The following is a 16,997-nucleotide window of genomic DNA, read 5'->3' on the forward strand; positions in this document are numbered from 1 at the left end:
ACTAAGTTAGTGTGCATTTAATCATGGGGTTGATGTGTGTTGAGAGGGCTCCAGGAATGAGAATTGAGGATTTGGCTCCCAACATTTTTTTTAATAAGTGCTGATAGTACAGTATTTCATACACATGATGATTTCTGCATGTGCGTAACATTAGAAAAACAGCATTTACCACAAGAGCAAGTTTTATATACAGTACCAGTCAAAGGTTTGGACACCTTTCTATTTTTTTACTATTTTCTACAATGTAGAATAATAGTGCAGACAAACTATGAAATAACACAGAATCATGTAATAATCAAAAGTTTTTAAACAAATGAAAATATTTAATATTTGAGATTGTTCAAACTAGCCACCCTTCACCTTTGACAGCTTTAAACACGCTTGGCATTCTCTCAACCAGCTTCATGAGGAATGCTTTTCCACAGTCTTGAAGGAGTTCCCACATATGCTGAGCACTTGTTGGCTGCTTTTCCTTCACTCTGCAGTTCAACTCATCCCAAACCATCTCAATTGGGTTGAGGCCAGGTCATCTGATGCAGCACTTCATCACTCTCCTTCTTGGTCAAATAGCCCTTACACAGCCTGGAGGTGTGCTTTGCGTCAATGTCCTGTTGAAAAACAAATGATAGTCCCACTAAGCACAAACCAGATGGGATGTCGTATTGCTGCAGAATGCTGTGGTAGGCATGCTGGTTAAGTGTGCCTTATTCTAAATAAATCAGACAGTGTCACCAGCAAAGCACCATCACACCTCCATGCTTCACGGTGGGAACCACACATGCAGAGATAATCCGTTCACCTACTCTGCGTCTCACAAAGACACAGTGGTTGGAACCAAAAATCGCATTTGGATTCATCAGACCAAAGGACAGTTCTTTAAATTCCAAAGATTGACTGACCTTCATATCTTAAAGTAAAGATACACTGTTGCTTCTCTTTGCTTATTTGAGCTGGTCTTGCCATACTATGGAATTGGTATTTTACCAAATAGGGCTATCTTCTGAATACCACCCCTGCCTTATCACAACACAACTGATTGGCTCAAACGCATTAAGGAAGTTCTACAAATTAACAAGGCACAGCTGTTAATTGAAATGCATTCCAGCTGATTATCTCATGAAGCTGGTTGAGAGAGTGCCAAGAGTGTGCAACGCTGACAGTCATCAAGGCGAAGGGTGGCTACTTTGAATCTCAAATATACAAGGAGAGTGATGGAGTGCTGCTTCAGATGACCTGGCCTCCACAATCACCCGACCTCAACCCAATGAGTTTGACCACAGAGTGAAGGAAAATAGCCAAGTGCTCAGAATATGTGGGAACTCCTTCAAGACTGTTGGAAAACCATTCCTTATGAAACTGGTTGAGAGAATGCCAAGAGTGTGCAAAGCTGTCAACAAGGAAAGGGTGGCTACTTTGAAGAATCTCAAATATAACATTTATTTTGACTTGTTTAACACTTTTTTGGTTACTACATGAGTCCATGTGTTATTTCATAGTTTTGATGTCTTCACTATTATTCTACAATGTAGAAAATAGTAAAAATAAAAACCCTTGAATGAATCGGTGTGGCCAAACGTTTGACTGGTACTGTAGACATAACTGTACAAGACAACACTTACACATTCAATATCCTGAACAAAGGTTTGCCATTGACAGAGGAAAGAAGCTGGCTCCTTTGCAACTTTGATATTTTATTTACAATCTGGAGAAACATTGACCCTATTAGGGTCAAAAGGACCCAGGAATTTTAAGCAAGGGCCCCTTTAGCCCTCCAGTCTCTTGACAGCAAGTGGAGCAGCTCTTCTTCATCCTCCTCATCGCTTCCCCTGGAGTCTTCCTGGTCTTCGGTCTTCTCCTTCACAACCTTCTTCACCACATCTTGCTTATCTCTCAATACCTCAACCCTCCGGTAACATTCGATTTGCTCATCGATTTCATCAATCTGACGCTCAAAACGTCCCTCCTCGTCATCCTCGGCTACAATGGCCTCTGATTTAGTGTTCACCTGCCGCATTTCCTTTTGGAACTCTTCCCACTCCTTATCCATTTGATCTTTGGGAGCGTCAACATTGCGGACTTTGGCATCTCTCACTGGGTCGTCAAAGAAGCCTTCTGGTAGTGCTTCAGGTGTATTTTCCTTCTTCTCCACACTCTTCTCAGTTTCATCTGGTTTGAGGATAGACCCGGAATGAGAGGCAGCTGGGACAGCTGGAATGGTGCTGTTGTCAAAGAAATCAGCTGGGAGTCCTGGGGCAGGTGTCCCCTTCTGCACACCCGAGCTGGAGGCTGCCCCCCAGTCAGAGTCACCAGCCTGCTCTTCGTCATCGTCTTCATTATAGACTCCGGCCAGAAGACTCAGTCCAGCAGATGTTTTTTTCAAAATTCCAGTTAGTTTCTTCGGCCCAGGCGGGGCAGGTTTCGCAAAGAAAACATCAGGCAGCCCTGACGACGTAGATGCCTGCTCGTTACCTGCCACTGGTTTAGACTTTTTCCCATTCGTGTCTTCAGAATCCAATGCTTTCCTTTTCAGCGGGGGCTGGGGTCCTTGACCTGTTGAACTTTGTTTAGACCCCTTGAGCTCGGCAACTTTCTCCTTATGTTGTTTTCCAAGAACGTGAGTCTGCCACAATATTTCATTCTTTACCCGCTCGTTGCAGAGTACGCAGCTAAGATGATCGAGACTGTTGTACTTGGCATAAGGGGATTCGACACGCTTCTTATCTATCGTTTGCTTTTGTTTCTCTCTCATTAACCGACGCAGTTCATCTTGATGAATCACTTTCTTCTGCTTATTCTTTGGAGGCATTATTTATTTGCGTTTCAAAACAAAATTTCTGAAAGCTTGGCAAACAACAAAAATATGGCGCGTGTAGATGACGTTGATATGTTAATTCAAGACCCCTAGTAGGCGTCGAAAAAATTGCCAGAATCAAGTTTGAGAACTAATTCTGTAAATTATACCTTATGCTGGTGCTTTTACATTGTATATATATCATCATGAGTTTACTACAATATATTTTGTGTGCGTTAAATATTTATTTGGTGTTTCTAAAAATAAAGATGCTGTTCAACTAATTATCGCGATACCTAAGGAATGTGGTTTTGATGCTTTTTATTATCGCGAGATAGTACGCGGAAGACGGCAGATGGCCTTTCACCACTGAGGTATTAAGAACGCTTTTCAATTGGAAGGGTTCTAATCTTGCTAGCAAACGTTAGCAAGCAAACTACCGCACTGCAAGATGCAATTGGGACATTTTGAAACGACTTTTATCAAGGATGTAGTCGAATAATTTGGTATTTTCATTCTTAATCGTGTGTTAACAATCTTGAGAGTATATTTTCCAGTTGTTTTGTTTTTACGTGTGTGTTGTTTCTGTTGAAACACCCACATCCATTATATGGTTGAAAAACTGCAATCTAGCTAGCTAGGTTAGGCAAATAGCTAGCTATTAAGGTAGCTATTGCAGCTGTCATTGACAACCATAGTCAACATAATACAATATTCATCTGAAGTAGCTAGTCTCCTTGCTGGCTAGTAACGTTAAATCATGACCGGGGAAAAGATTCGCACATTGCGGAAAGACCATAACAACAAGCCTAGTAAGGATGGGGCTATAACGTTAATGGAAACATTTGATGAATCTACAAATGGAACAATAACCTCTCCAACCACCAACGGTACCACCATCACGTACAAATCAAACCAGAACAAGACGGTGAAACCTATGGCACTGCAGCAGCTATCGAATATCAATGCAAACAACACAAATGCCAATCAATCAGTTGGTACTATCATCGATGACTATAACAAGAATCCCATCATTCTGACCAATGGTAATGAGGACTTGAATTTGGAATTCCCTGTTCACGAATGTGTGTTCAGAGGAGATGTGCGTCGCTTGTCCTCACTCATTCGGACCCAGAACATCGCCCAGAAAGATGTGCATGGTGAGTGTGCATGGTAACCCGAACTTAGTACATGGAATAGCAAACCGCATAGGTTATCACTTCTAGTTTTGCATCCATTACATTTTAGTTGACAATTTGTTTTTGACCAACATTGTCAGTACTTGCTTACTAACGTGTGAGTTAAACATAAACATTGTCCATGTGCACCTGCACTAGCTGTGACATAAATAATCTCATAACTGGTCATTCTCTCCCTTTTTAGGAAACACGCCTCTTCACGTAGCTGTGATGATGGGTCACAAAGGTAAGGGCTTTGACTTCTGGTAATCAAGAATATCTGATATGGAGAATAACAGATATATCTTCCCTGTGGCTCAGTTGGTAGAGCATGGTGTGTGCAACACCAGGGTTGTGGGTTCGATTCCCACGGGGGACCAGTACAAAAAAAAAAATGAAATGAAATGTATGCATTCACTACTGTAAGTCGCTCTGGATAAGAGCGTCTGTTAAATGACTAAAATGTGAATGTACATAGACTTATTTGAACAGGACCGAGACATGCAAATAACTGTTTCCCATTTGGAGCAGACTGACTAGTACTTCTGCACTACTTTTCTCTAAACATTTACATGACACCTGAGTTTGACAGGATTTTTTTCGCTCATACTCTCATCTCTGGCCTAATGCTGCATTCAAAACAACTGGGAACTCTGAAATCTATGACTTAAATGTGTTCAAGACAACTAGGAGCTAGAAAAAAAACAAGCTCCGACTGGGAAAAATTGATTTGAACGGTCATCCAACTCGGAATTTCAAGTCGGAAACTCTGGCATCTTTCTAGAGCTCCGACATGAAGGTTACTGACGTCATGATTCTACCTATTTTCTTCTGAGTTCCCAGTTAGCTCGAAAGCACCATAAGCCTAAGGCCAGGAAATGACACAGAAAATGTACCATGTTGCAGGGCATTATGCCCCACATCTGGCATCTGGCATGTCTCCAAGTCATCCTATCAGCCATGTTTTTTGCCATTCACATAACATAATCAACATGTTCTCCAGCTCTCCTCTAGTAAATCCTCCATGTGGCTTTCTTCTGGGATAAATTCCTGGTCTGTCCTGCTGTACTGAGATCATCCTGTCTGACCTCTGCAGACTGCTGTGTGTTACATAGTCTAGTAGTCTCATAGTAGCGGCTGGTCCCATATCGAATGCCCTTCGGATCTGTAGACGTCTTGTTACTTGACGCAATATACTGTTATCATCATTAACTACAGAAATGAGTATTCAACGTCCAAGTACAAAGACCATGGAGACGGGTGATTGGCTTAGATTTGAAAACAAAAACAATTAATTTAATAGTAGCTTGATGATGTTTGATCAGTTGTAATGTTTGTGTGTTTTTTTGTGCTGCAGAGTGTGCCCTCCTGCTCCTGGCCCATAATGCCCCTGTGAAGGTGAAGAATGCCCAGGGCTGGAGCCCCCTGGCAGAGGCCATCAGCTATGGAGACCGACAGATGAGTAAGGATCTGGGGTATTTTATATCCAAAGCAGTGTTCCTCAACCTAGCTATGGTTTTATACGGTATTATACAACGGGAGGGTCTAAACATGATTGGTTAAAACCGCATTCCAGATGGTTTTATTCCACAAGTTGCCACCAGCTAACTCTATGACGTTAAAATGCCAATTTACTCTGTTCCATCTGACATCGTAATCCATTGTTTCATCAGCCCAGCTGAGCAACTTATGAACTTGATCGCCACTATAAAAAGCCTCTAGACATTTTCATGTTTCTTTTAGACTAACATTTAGTTTTCATCAGTGGAGATTTGTATAAACCTTGCTCTCTGTCTCTCTGACATTTGCAACATTGTTTCAATAATGAAATTCAATCTCCTGGTGTCCCATAGTAATGAGTGTGTTGTGAGTCAGGACGAGACAGGCAGGCAGCGTTTCTCAGCCAGTCGAAATCGTAATTCCGCTGGCATCATTTTGTGTGTGTGTGTGTGTGTGTGTGTGTGTGTGTCAGCTGAAAAAAGTTAAAACAAAACGCTGCTAATCTTTGCAGCTTCAGTTTAAAGTGATTGTCTAACTGTAGCTGTGTTGTTGGCTAGCTCCTCTAAACAACATTGTCCTTACGAGTGAGCATATTTTCTATGCCAGGCGAAATCGCACCTCCTCAGCTTATTGTTATGGATGTGTCCAAATAAATATCACTAGAAAACAGTTCATGCAAATGCAGCTACTTTGTTGTTATTCTGGCTGCACTTTTTGACATGACTGTAAGTTCGCAGTAGTTGGCTAGCTAGCAAGTAAGGGATAAGAACGTTGCCAGCCAGTATGGCAATGGAACATTTAGAACGAACGACTGGGTCACTTACATAGATACAGAACACAAAGACTGAACGACTTGGTCGCATCTCTAGCAACCCTAGATTTGTGTCGGGACTTTATCTTGTTGAAGGATGAAATACATTTAATTAAAATAACGCTTTTAATGAAAATATGTCAATCATTATTTGAATATGTTGCTAACCCATTGTATAAAAGGGATAATGCCTCAAAGCCGGTGTTTGGAGGATATAATGGCAATATATTCTCCAAACAAAAAACGCAACATGCAACAAATTTTAATATTGTACTGAGTTAAATTTCATATTAGGAAATCAGTAATTTGAAATAAATTCATTAGGACCTTATCTATGGATTTCACATGACTGGGAATACAGATATGCATCTGTTGGTCACAGATTCCTTTAAAAAAACAGTAGGGCGTTGATCAGCCTGTTGATTGTGGAATATTGTCCTACTTCTCTTCAATGGCTGTGCGAAATCCTGGATATCGGTGGGAACTGGAACATGCTGTCGTACACGTCGATCCAGAGTATACCAAACATGTTCAATGTGTGACATGTCTGGTGAGTATACAGGCCATCGAAAAACTGGGACATTTTCGGCTTCCAGGAATTGTGTACAGATCCTTGCGACATTGGGCTGTGCATTATCATGCTGAAACATGGAGTGATGTTTGGCGGATGAATGGGCCTCAGGAGGTCATTACGGTATCTCTGTGCGCTCAAATTGCCATCAATAAAATGAAATTGTGTTCGTTGTCTGTAGCTTATGTTTGCCCATACCATAACCCCACCTCCACCATGGGGCAGTCTGTTCACAATGTTGACATCAGCAAACAGCTCGCCCACACGACTCCATACACGCTATCTACCATTTGCCTGGTACAGTTAAAACTGGAAATCATCTGTGAAGATCACACATCTCCAGCGTGCCAGTGGCCATCAAAGGTGAGCATTTGCCCACTGATGTCGGTTACGACGCCGAGCTGCAGTCAGGTCAAGACCCTAGTGAGAACGACGAGCACGCAGGTGAGCTTCCCTGAGACGGTTTCTAACAGTTTGTGCAGAAATGTTTCTGTTGCGCAAACCCACAGTTTCATCAGCTGTCTGGGTGGCTGATTGAAGTCAGATGTGAAGTCCTGGGCTGGCGTGGTTACACGTGGTCTCCGTTTGTGAGGTTGGTTGGACGTACTGCCAAATTCTCTAAAACGATGTTGGTAGAGAATTAACATTCAATTCACTGGCAACAGCTCTGGTGGACATTCCTGCAGTCAGCATGCCAATTGCACACTCCCTCAACTTGAGCCATCTGTGGCATTGCGTTGTGTGACAAAACTGCACATTTTAGAGTGGCCTTTTATTGTCCCCAGCACAAGGTGCACCTGTGTAATGATCATGTGGTTTAATCAGCTTCTTGATATGCCACACCTGTCAGGTGGATGGATTATTTTGGCATAGGAGAAATGCTCACTAACAGGGATGTTAACAAATTTGTGCACAAAATTTGAGAGAAATAAGCTTGTGCTCATGAAACATGGGACCAACACTTTACATGTTGCATTTATATTTTTGCTGCGTATAGATATTGAACAGTGGTGTTCTATCCCTGAGTTCTTTATATAGATTTGAGTTTATCCTGTATTTGAATGGAGTCTTGATATTTACACTCAGGTTCCCTCATGTAAATAGCCTAAGAAGTTTGCAATGTTATAAAAAGCGAGGTAAGGATCATTTTTACAAATTTGACAGAAATTAGGCTATATATTGACATCACTTTCATAAATGTGCAGTCGATAGACCTACCTAGTATTAACCTCTCTAGGGTAGGTGGCACCAAATCGTCCCACCTACGCAACAGCCAGTCTAATCCCGTGGCGCGATATTCAAATACCTTAGAAATGCTATTACTTCAATTTCTCAAACATATGACTATTTTACACCATTTTAAAGACAAGACTCTCCTTTATCTAACCACACTGTCCGATTTCAAAAAGGCAGGGGGCAGTATTTTCACGGCCGGATAAAAAACGTACCCGATTTAATCTGATTATTACTCCTGCCCAGAAACTAGAATATGCATATAATTATTAGCTTTGGATAGAAAACACTCCAAAGTTTCTAAAACTGTTTGAATGGTGTCTGTGAGTATAACAGAACTCATTTGGCAGGCCAAAACCTGAGAAGATTCTGTACAGGAAGTACAGTCTGACCATTTCTTGCCCTTCTTGATTATCTCTATCCATTACAGGGGATCTCTGCTGTTACGTGACACTTCCTACGGCTCCCATGGGCTCTCAGAAGGCGGCAAAAAGCTGAATCGTGGCTTTGCAGGCTCTGGCTGAAAAACATTATCGAGTTTGGATAGTGGCCGGTCACAGTACTGTGAGACTCAGGCTCGTGCACGAGGGGATCCCATGCTTTTATTTTCTCTCTCTTTGTACGTATACACGCTTTCCCGGTCGGAATATTATCGCTTTTTTACGAGAAAAATGGCATAAAAATTGATTTTAAACAGCGGTTGACATGCTTCGAAGTACAGTAATGGAATATTTAGAAATCTTTTGTCACGAAATGCGCCATGCTCGTGACCCTTATTTACACTTCGGATAGTGTCTGGAACGCACGAACAAAACGCCGCTATTTGGATATAACAATGGATTATTTTGAACCAAACCAACATTTGTTATTGAAGTAGCAGTCCTGGGAGTGCATTCTGACGAAGAACACCAAAGGTAATCAAACTTTTCTAATAGTAAATCGGAGTTTGGTCAGGGCTAAACTTGGTGGGTGTCTAAATAGCTAGCCGTGATGGCTGGGCTATCTACTCAGAATATTGCAAAATGTGCTTTCACTGAAAAGCTATTTTAAAATCGGACACCTCAAGTGCATAAAGGAGTTCTGTATCTATAATTCTTAAAATAATTGTTATGTTTTTTGTGAACGTTTATCGTGAGTAATTTAGTAAATTCACCGGAGGTTTGCGGGGGTATGCTAGTTCTGAACGTCACATGCTAATGTAAAAAGCTGGTTTTTGATATAAATATGAACTTGATTGAATAAAACATGCATGTATTGTATAACATAATATCCTAGGTGTGTCATCTGATGAAGATCATCAAAGGTTAGTGCTGCATTTAGCTGTGGTTTTGTTTTTTGTGACATTATATGCTAGCTTGAAAAATGGGTGTCTGATTATTTCTGGCTTGGTACTCTGCTGACATAATCTAATGTTTTGCTTTCGCTGTAAAGCCTTTTTGAAATCGGACAGTGTGGTTAGATAAAGGAGAGTCTTGTCTTTAAAATGCTGTAAAATAGTAATATGTTTGAAAAATGGAAGTTTTTGTATTTTTGAGGAATTTGTAATTCGCGCCACGCCTATCATTGGATATTGGAGCAGGTGTTCCGCTAGCGGAACGTCTAGATGGTTAACATATTAGGTCAATGGAAATGTCGCTTAACTTGTAACCTAGGCCTAGGCTACTTAATGTTTATTTAAATCTAGAATATCTGTTGGCATTCTTTAATCTCAATTCCTACCTGCCTTAGGCTACAATTAATGATTTGTTGAGCAATTCCGAAAACCATTGTCATTATGTCCTATTTTTAGGTCACGTTGATGTAGCGAACGTGGCAACGAGCGACTTTAGTAATTCTTTCTCACAGTTGACACAAACTGAAGAAATGCAGAATGTACATAATCCAACATTGCATCCAAAATAGCATGACAAAAAACACTTAAAATGCATAACACATGGCAAACCTAATTATACAAACACTTAAATACATAATAGGCTACAGAACCTTTTTTCTTTTGATGGGAAAACTTTGTGTAAAAAATGTACCAGTCAAAAGTTTAGACACACCTACTCATTCAAGGGGTTTTCTTATTTTTTTTACATTCTAGAATAATAGTGAAGACATCAAAACTATGAAATAACACATATGGAATCATGTAGCAACCAACAAATTGTTAAACAAATCAAAATATATTTCTTATTTGAGATTCTTCAAAGTAGCCACCCTTTGCCTTCATGACAGCTTTGCACACTCTTGGCATTCTGTCATCCAGCTTCACCTGGAATGCTTTTCCAAAAGTCTTGACGGTTCCCACATATGCTGAGCACTTGTTGGCTGCTTTTTCTTCACTCTGTGGTCCAACTCATCCCGAACCATCTCAGTTGGGTTGAGATCGGGTGATTGTGGAGACCAGGTCATCTGATGCAGCACTCCACCACTCTCCTTCTTGGTCAAATAGTTCTTATACAGCCTGGAGGTGTGTTTTGGATCATTGTCCTGTTGGAGAACAATTGATAGTCCCACTAAGCACAAACCAGATGGGATGGTGTATCACTGCAGAATGCTGTGGTAGAAATGCTGGTTAAGTGTCACCAGAAAAGCACCACCACCCAATCACACCTCCATGCTTCACGGTGGGAACCACACATGCGGAGTTCATCCGTTCACCTACTCTGCGTCTCACAAAGACAAGGCGGTTGGAACCACAAATCTCAAATTTGGACTCATCAGACCAAAGGACAGATTTCCACCGGTCTAATTTCATGTTTCTTAGCCCAAGCAAGTCTCTTCTTATTGGTGTCCTGTAGTAGTGATTTCTTTGCAGCAGTTTGACCATGAAGGCCTGACTCTTACAGTCTCCTCTGAACAGTTGATGTTGATGTGTCTGTTACTTGAACTCTGAAGCATTTATTTGGGCTGCAATTTCTGAGGCTGGTAACTAATGAACTTATCCTCTGCAGCAGAGGTAATTCTGGCTCTTCCTTTCCTGTGGCGGTCCTCATGAGAGCCAGTTTCATCATAGCGCTTGATGGTTTTTTGCAACTGCACTTGAATAATCTTTAAAAGTTATTTTAATGTTCCTTATTGACTGACCTTGATGTCTTAAAGTAATGGTGGGCTCTCACTACATTGCTTATTTGAGCTGTTCTTGCCATAATATTTTTTTAAATTTTATTTCACCTTTATTTAACCAGGTAGGCTAGTTGAGAACAAGTTCTCATTTGCAACTGCGACCTGGCCAAGATAAAGCGTAGCAATTTGACACATACAACAACACAGAGTTACACATGGAATAAACAAACATGTAGTCAATAATACAGTAGAACAAAAGAAAACAAAAGAAGTCTATATACAGTGAGTGCAAATGAGGTAAATTAAGGCATTAAATAGGCCATGGTGGCGAAGTAATTACAATATAGCATTTAAAACACTGGAATGGTAGATGTGCAGAAGATGAATGTGCAAGTAGAGGTACTGGGGTGCAAAGGAGCAAAATAAATAAATACAGTATGGGGATGAGGTAGGTAGATAGATGGGCTGTTTACAGATGGGCTATGTACAGGTGCAGTGATCTGTGAGCTGCTCTGACAGCTGGTGCTTAAAGCTAGTGAGCGAGATATGAGTCTCCAGCTTCTTATGATTTTTGCAGTTCGTTCCAGTCATTGGCAGCAGAGAACTGGAAGGAAAGACAACCAAAGGAGGAATTTGCTTTGGGGGTGACCAGTGAGATATACCTGCTGGAGCGCGTGCTACGAGTGGGTGCTGCTATGGTGACCAGTGAGCTGAGATAAGGCGGGGCTTTACCTAGCAGAGACTTGTAGATGACCTGTAGCCAGTGGGTTTGGCGACGAGTAGGAAGCGAGGGCCAACCAACGAGAGCGTACTGGTCGCAATGGTGGGTAGTGTATGGGGCTTTGGTGACAAAACGGATGGCACTGTGATAGACTGCATCCAGTTTGTTGAGTGAGTGTTGGAGGCTATTTTATAGATGACATCACTGAAGTCGAGGATCGGTAGGATTGTCAGTTTTACGAGGGTGTGTTTAGCATCATGAGTGAAGGATGCTTTGTTGCGATATAGGAAGCTGATTCTAGATTTAATTTTGGATTGGAGATGCTTAATGTGAGTCTGGAAGGAGAGTTTACAGTCTAACCAGACACCTAGGTATTTGTAGTTGTCCACGTATTCTAAGTCAGAGCCGTCCAGAGTAGTGATGCTGGACGGGCGAGCAGGTGCGGGCAGTGATCGATTGAATGGCACGCATTTAGTTTTACCTGCGTTTAAGAGCAGTTGGAGGCCACGGAAGGAGAGTTGTATGGCATTGAAACTCATCTGTAGGTTAGTTAACACAGTGTCTCAAGAGGGGCCGGAAGTATACTATGAACTTGGTCTTTTACCAACTAGGGCTGTCTTCAGTATACCACCCCTACCTTGTCACAACACAACTGATTGGCTCAAATGCATTAAGAAGGAAAGAAATTCCACAATGAACTTTTAACAAGGCACACCTGTTAATTGAAATGCATTTCAGGTGATTACCTCATGAAGCTGGTTGAGAGAATGCTAAGAGTGTGCAATGCTGACAGTCAAGGCAAAGGGTGGCTACTTTGAAGAATCTCAAATAAACAATATATTTTGATATGTTTCACACTTTTTTGGTTACTGCATGATTCCATGTGTTATTTCATAGTTTTGATGTCTTCACTATTATTCTACAATGTAGAATAGAGTAAAAATAAACCCCTTGAATGAGTAGGTGTGTCCAAACTTTTGACTGGTACTGTTTCTATATATATATATATATATATTTTTTTTTAACTTTGAATATACTATAGAGCTACAGCATGCTCTTTGTCCTATATATATATATTCTGGAGTAATTTTCAGCACGGGACATCTCTTGTAATGACCAGTGGTGTAAAGTACTTAAGTAGGACTTTACTTAAGTTGTTTTGGGGGGGTATCTGTACTTTACTATTTATATTTTTGACTACTTTTACTTCCCTACATTCCTGAAGAAAAAGAAAGTACTTTACTAAATATATTTTCCAAGACACCCAAAAGTATTGTTACATTTTTTATGTTTAGCAGCACAGGAACATTTTCCAATTCATGCACTTATGAAGAGAACATCCCTGGTCATCCTTACTGCCTCTGATCTGGCATCAACACATGCTTCATTTGTAATTGATGTCTGAGTGTTGTAATGTGCCCCTGGCTATCAGTGAATGAATAAATAAACAATAAAACTGTGCCGTTTGATTTGCTTAAAATAAGCAATTTGAAATGATTTATACATGTGATACATAAATCCTCTTAAGGATTAGCCCCCTTTTTTCAAATTTTGCCTATAATGTCATACCCAAATCTAACTGCCTGTAGCTCAGGCCCTGAAGCAAGGATATGCATATTCTTGGTACCATTTGAAAGGAAACACTTTGAAGTTTATGGAAATGTGAAAGGAGTGTAGGAGAATATATCACAATAGATCTGGTAAAAGATAATACAAAGAAAAAACCAACCGTTCTTTTGTATTTTTTTGTACCATCTTTGAAATGCAAGAGAAAGGGCATAATGTATTATTCCAGCCCAGGTGCAATTTAGATTCTGACCACTAGACGGCACCAGTGTGTGTGCATAGTTTTAGACTGATCCAATGAACCATTACATGTCTGTAATTTAAAAAAGAAAGTCTACACTGCCCAAATGTGCATAATTTGTTTATTAATAACTTTTCATGTTCAAAATTGTGCACTCTCCTCAAACAATAGCATGGTATTCTTTCACTGTAATGGCTACTGGAAATTGGACAGTGCAGTTAGATTAACAAGAATTTAAGCTTTCTGACAATATCAGATATGTCTATGTCCTGGGAAATTGCTTGCATTAGCCTACGTTAACTCAACCGTCCCGTGGAATTGATTCCGAATGAGTTTTAAGTATATTTAAAACCAAATACTTTGACTTAATCAAGTAGTATTTTCCCAGTAGACTTTCACTTTTACGTGAGTTATTTTCAATTAAGGTATCTTTACTTTTACTCAATTGGGTACTTTTTCCACCATTGGTAATGACACGGTTACGTTTCACTTTGTAACGGGTACGGTTTTGACATCTTCGACTGTTATTTTTATGATGCGTCATTAAAACACATATAAGCCTAAATTCCCTCCCTATTGCGAAACTGGATCCTGTTAGGCTGTAGGCTGACCGATTGCTCTCTGGTGCTATTGAGGTGTTGGGTTGTAGGCTGGCCCAGCTAGCCAGCCAAAGCCATGCCGGGGATTTTCTCTGCACGCTCTGTCTGCATCCAGACGTCCTGGAACCCAGCCTGGCCCAGGACTTAGTGTGACTGAGGGGGCATTGAGCAGCTCTACAGCTGGCTGGCTCCCTGGCGGTTCACTTTAATGCCCATGCTTCTAATGCATTTAACACAGCACTGTAAACTAGAGGTCTTAATATAGGTTACATTCTATTTATGGTGATTATTTGGATTTGTTAGGAATGCTAGTTAAGTGAGGTGTCTGTTTTTTATAAATGGTGAGAGTATCGTAGAGGATTGAATGGGCTTCACTAGCTCGCTCAGTTTTTTTCTGTTTAATGTTTGTTAGCAAAAACAATCTAACTGCATAATATAAAATAATATTATAAATAGGCTAGTTTATAAAAAAAAAATCCATGCAAGTAATTGTAAAGGTTAGGCAAAATATATATTTTTATATATCAAAATGTATTACAAATCTTTATTTCCCTTCAATTAAATTCCCTGTTATATGTTGACCGGGTTAGAGCTATGACCCTGTCACCCCAACATGTATTAGTATGCATCTCCAGTCCTGCAATAGGGATGCTTTGGCAGACTGGGGACAGAGGTCAGGCATGGGAAGGTCAGATCGCAGTGGGCAGGGAACAGACAGCAGCTTGGCTCCATCCACACAGTACACCAAGGACATGCAAAGGCAGCCAAACTCTGGCCAGTGACTGTGGCAGTACTACTAGTGGTAAAATGAAAAGTTTAAAGATGTATTAGTTGTACAATGCCTTCGGAAAGTATTCAGACTCCTTGACTTTTTCTACATTTTGTTAGGTTACAGCCTTATTCTAAAACTGATTAAATATTTTTTTCCCCCTCATCAATCTACACACAATACCCCATAATGACAAAGCAAAAAACAGGTTTTTAGACATTTTAGCTAATTTATATATAGAAAAATATATATATTTAAAACGGAAATATCACATTCACATAAGTATTCAGACCCTTTACTCAGTAGTTTGTTGAAGCACGTTTGGCAGCGATTACAACCTTGAGTCTTCTTGGGTATGACGCTACAAGCTTGGCACACCTTTATTTGGGGAGTTTCTCCCATTCTTCTCTGCAGATCCTCTCAAGCTCTGTCAGGTTGGATGGGGATTGTTGCTGCAAAGATATTTTCAAGTTTCTCCAGAGATGTTAGATCAGTTTCAAGTCCGGGCTCTGGCTGGGCCACTCAAGTACATTCGGAGACTTGTCCCGAAGCCACTCCTGCGTTGTATTGGCTGTGTGCTAAGGGTCGTTGTATTGATGGAAAGTGAACCGTATCCCCAGTTTGAGGTCTTGAGCGCTCTGGAGCAGGTTTTCATGAATGGTCTCTCTCCACTTTGCTCTGTTCATCTTTGCCTCGATCCTGACTAGTCTCCCAGTCCCTGCCGCTGAAAAACATCCCCACAGCATGATGCTGCCACCACCATGCTTCACCGTAGGAATGGTGCCAGGATTCCTCCAGTTGTGACACTTGGCTTTCAGGCCAGAGTTCAATCTTGGTTTCATCAGACCAGAGAATCTTGTTTCTCATGGTCTGAGAGTCTTTAGGTGACTTTTGGCAAACTCCAAGTGGGCTGTCATATGCCTTTTACTGAGGAGTGACTTCCGTTTGGCCACTCTACCATAAAGGCCTTGGTTGACCAAGGCCCTTATCCCCCGATTGTTCAGTTTTGCCCGGTCTTGGTGGTTCCAAGCTTCTTCCATTTAAGAATGATGGAGGCCACTGTGTTCTTGGGGACCTTCAATGCTGCAGACATTTTTTGGTACCCTTCCCCAGATCTCTGCCTCGACACAATCCTGTCTCAGAGCTCTATGGACAATTCCTTCGACCTCATGGCTTGGTTTTTGCTCTGACATGCACTGTCAACTGTGGGACCTTTATATAGACAGGTGTGTGCCTTTCCAAATCATGTCCAATCAGTTGAATTTACCACAGGTGGACTCCAAGTTGTAAAAACATCTCAAGGATGATCAATGGAAACAGGATGCACCTGAGCCCAATTTCAAGTCTCATAGCAAAGGGTCTGAATACTTATGAAAAGAAGGTATTTCTGTTTTATTTGTAACACATTTACAAACATTTCTAAAAACTTGTTTTCGCTTTGTCATTATGGGGGATCTTTTATATTGTTAATCCATTTTAGAATAAGGCTGTAACGTAACAATGTGGAAAAAGTCAAGGGGTCTGAATACTTTCCAAAGGCACTGTATGTACGGGATACGCATAGGATACATCGTCCAATGAAATGCTTACTTGCAGGCTCCTTCTCGACAATGCAACAACAATAAGAAATAGCAAAAAATAAATAAAGAATACCAGGGCTTATTATTATACTGTACAAAAATATAAACGCAGCATGTAAAGTGTTGGTTTCATGTTTCAGATCCCAGGCATTTTCCCATATGCACAAAAAGCGTATTTCTCTCAAATTTTATGCACAAATTTCTTTACATCCCTGTCAGTTAGAATTTCTCCTTTTCCAAGATAATCCATCCACCTGACAGGTGTGACATATCAAGAAGCTGATTAAACTGTGTGATCTTTACACAAGTGCTGGGGACAATAAAAGGCCACTCTAAAATGTGCAGTTTTGTCACACAACGCAATGCCACAGATGTCTCAACTTTTG

The 16,997-nt window shown here is 40.8% G+C and overlaps 2 protein-coding genes across 2 annotated transcripts in view; one reads left to right on the plus strand and one right to left on the minus strand.

Annotated features, from left to right (window-relative positions):
* Positions 1 to 77: 77 nt before the first annotated feature.
* ccd16 (Coiled-coil domain-containing protein 16) lies at positions 78 to 2,841 on the minus strand. The gene is made up of 2 exons (NM_001141181.2): positions 1,606 to 2,841; positions 78 to 196 (listed from the first exon to the last, which is right to left on the minus strand). Exon 1 carries the CDS (start codon positions 2,804 to 2,806, stop codon positions 1,748 to 1,750), a length of 1,059 nt encoding a protein of 352 aa, NP_001134653.1. The 5' UTR covers positions 2,807 to 2,841; the 3' UTR covers positions 78 to 196; positions 1,606 to 1,747.
* A 36-nt stretch (positions 2,842 to 2,877) lies between these two features.
* The window catches only part of LOC106569138 (ankyrin repeat domain-containing protein 13C), a 36,036-nt gene continuing 21,916 nt past the window's right edge, over positions 2,878 to 16,997 (plus strand). The window contains exons 1-3 of the mRNA XM_014140146.2: positions 2,878 to 3,951; positions 4,175 to 4,216; positions 5,327 to 5,431. Of these exons, the coding sequence (XP_013995621.1) occupies positions 3,552 to 3,951; positions 4,175 to 4,216; positions 5,327 to 5,431 (547 nt within the window). The 5' untranslated portion in view covers positions 2,878 to 3,551. The remainder of the gene's footprint in view (positions 3,952 to 4,174; positions 4,217 to 5,326; positions 5,432 to 16,997) is intronic.

Source organism: Salmo salar, chromosome ssa14 (genome assembly GCF_905237065.1).
Source record: "Salmo salar chromosome ssa14, Ssal_v3.1, whole genome shotgun sequence".
NCBI lineage: Eukaryota > Metazoa > Chordata > Actinopteri > Salmoniformes > Salmonidae > Salmo > Salmo salar.

Excerpts from the sequence above, each read along its gene's own strand:
- ccd16 (NM_001141181.2), bottom strand. The coding sequence starts at position 2,806 with ATGCCTCCAAAGAATAAGCAGAAGAAAGTGATTCATCAAGATGAACTG.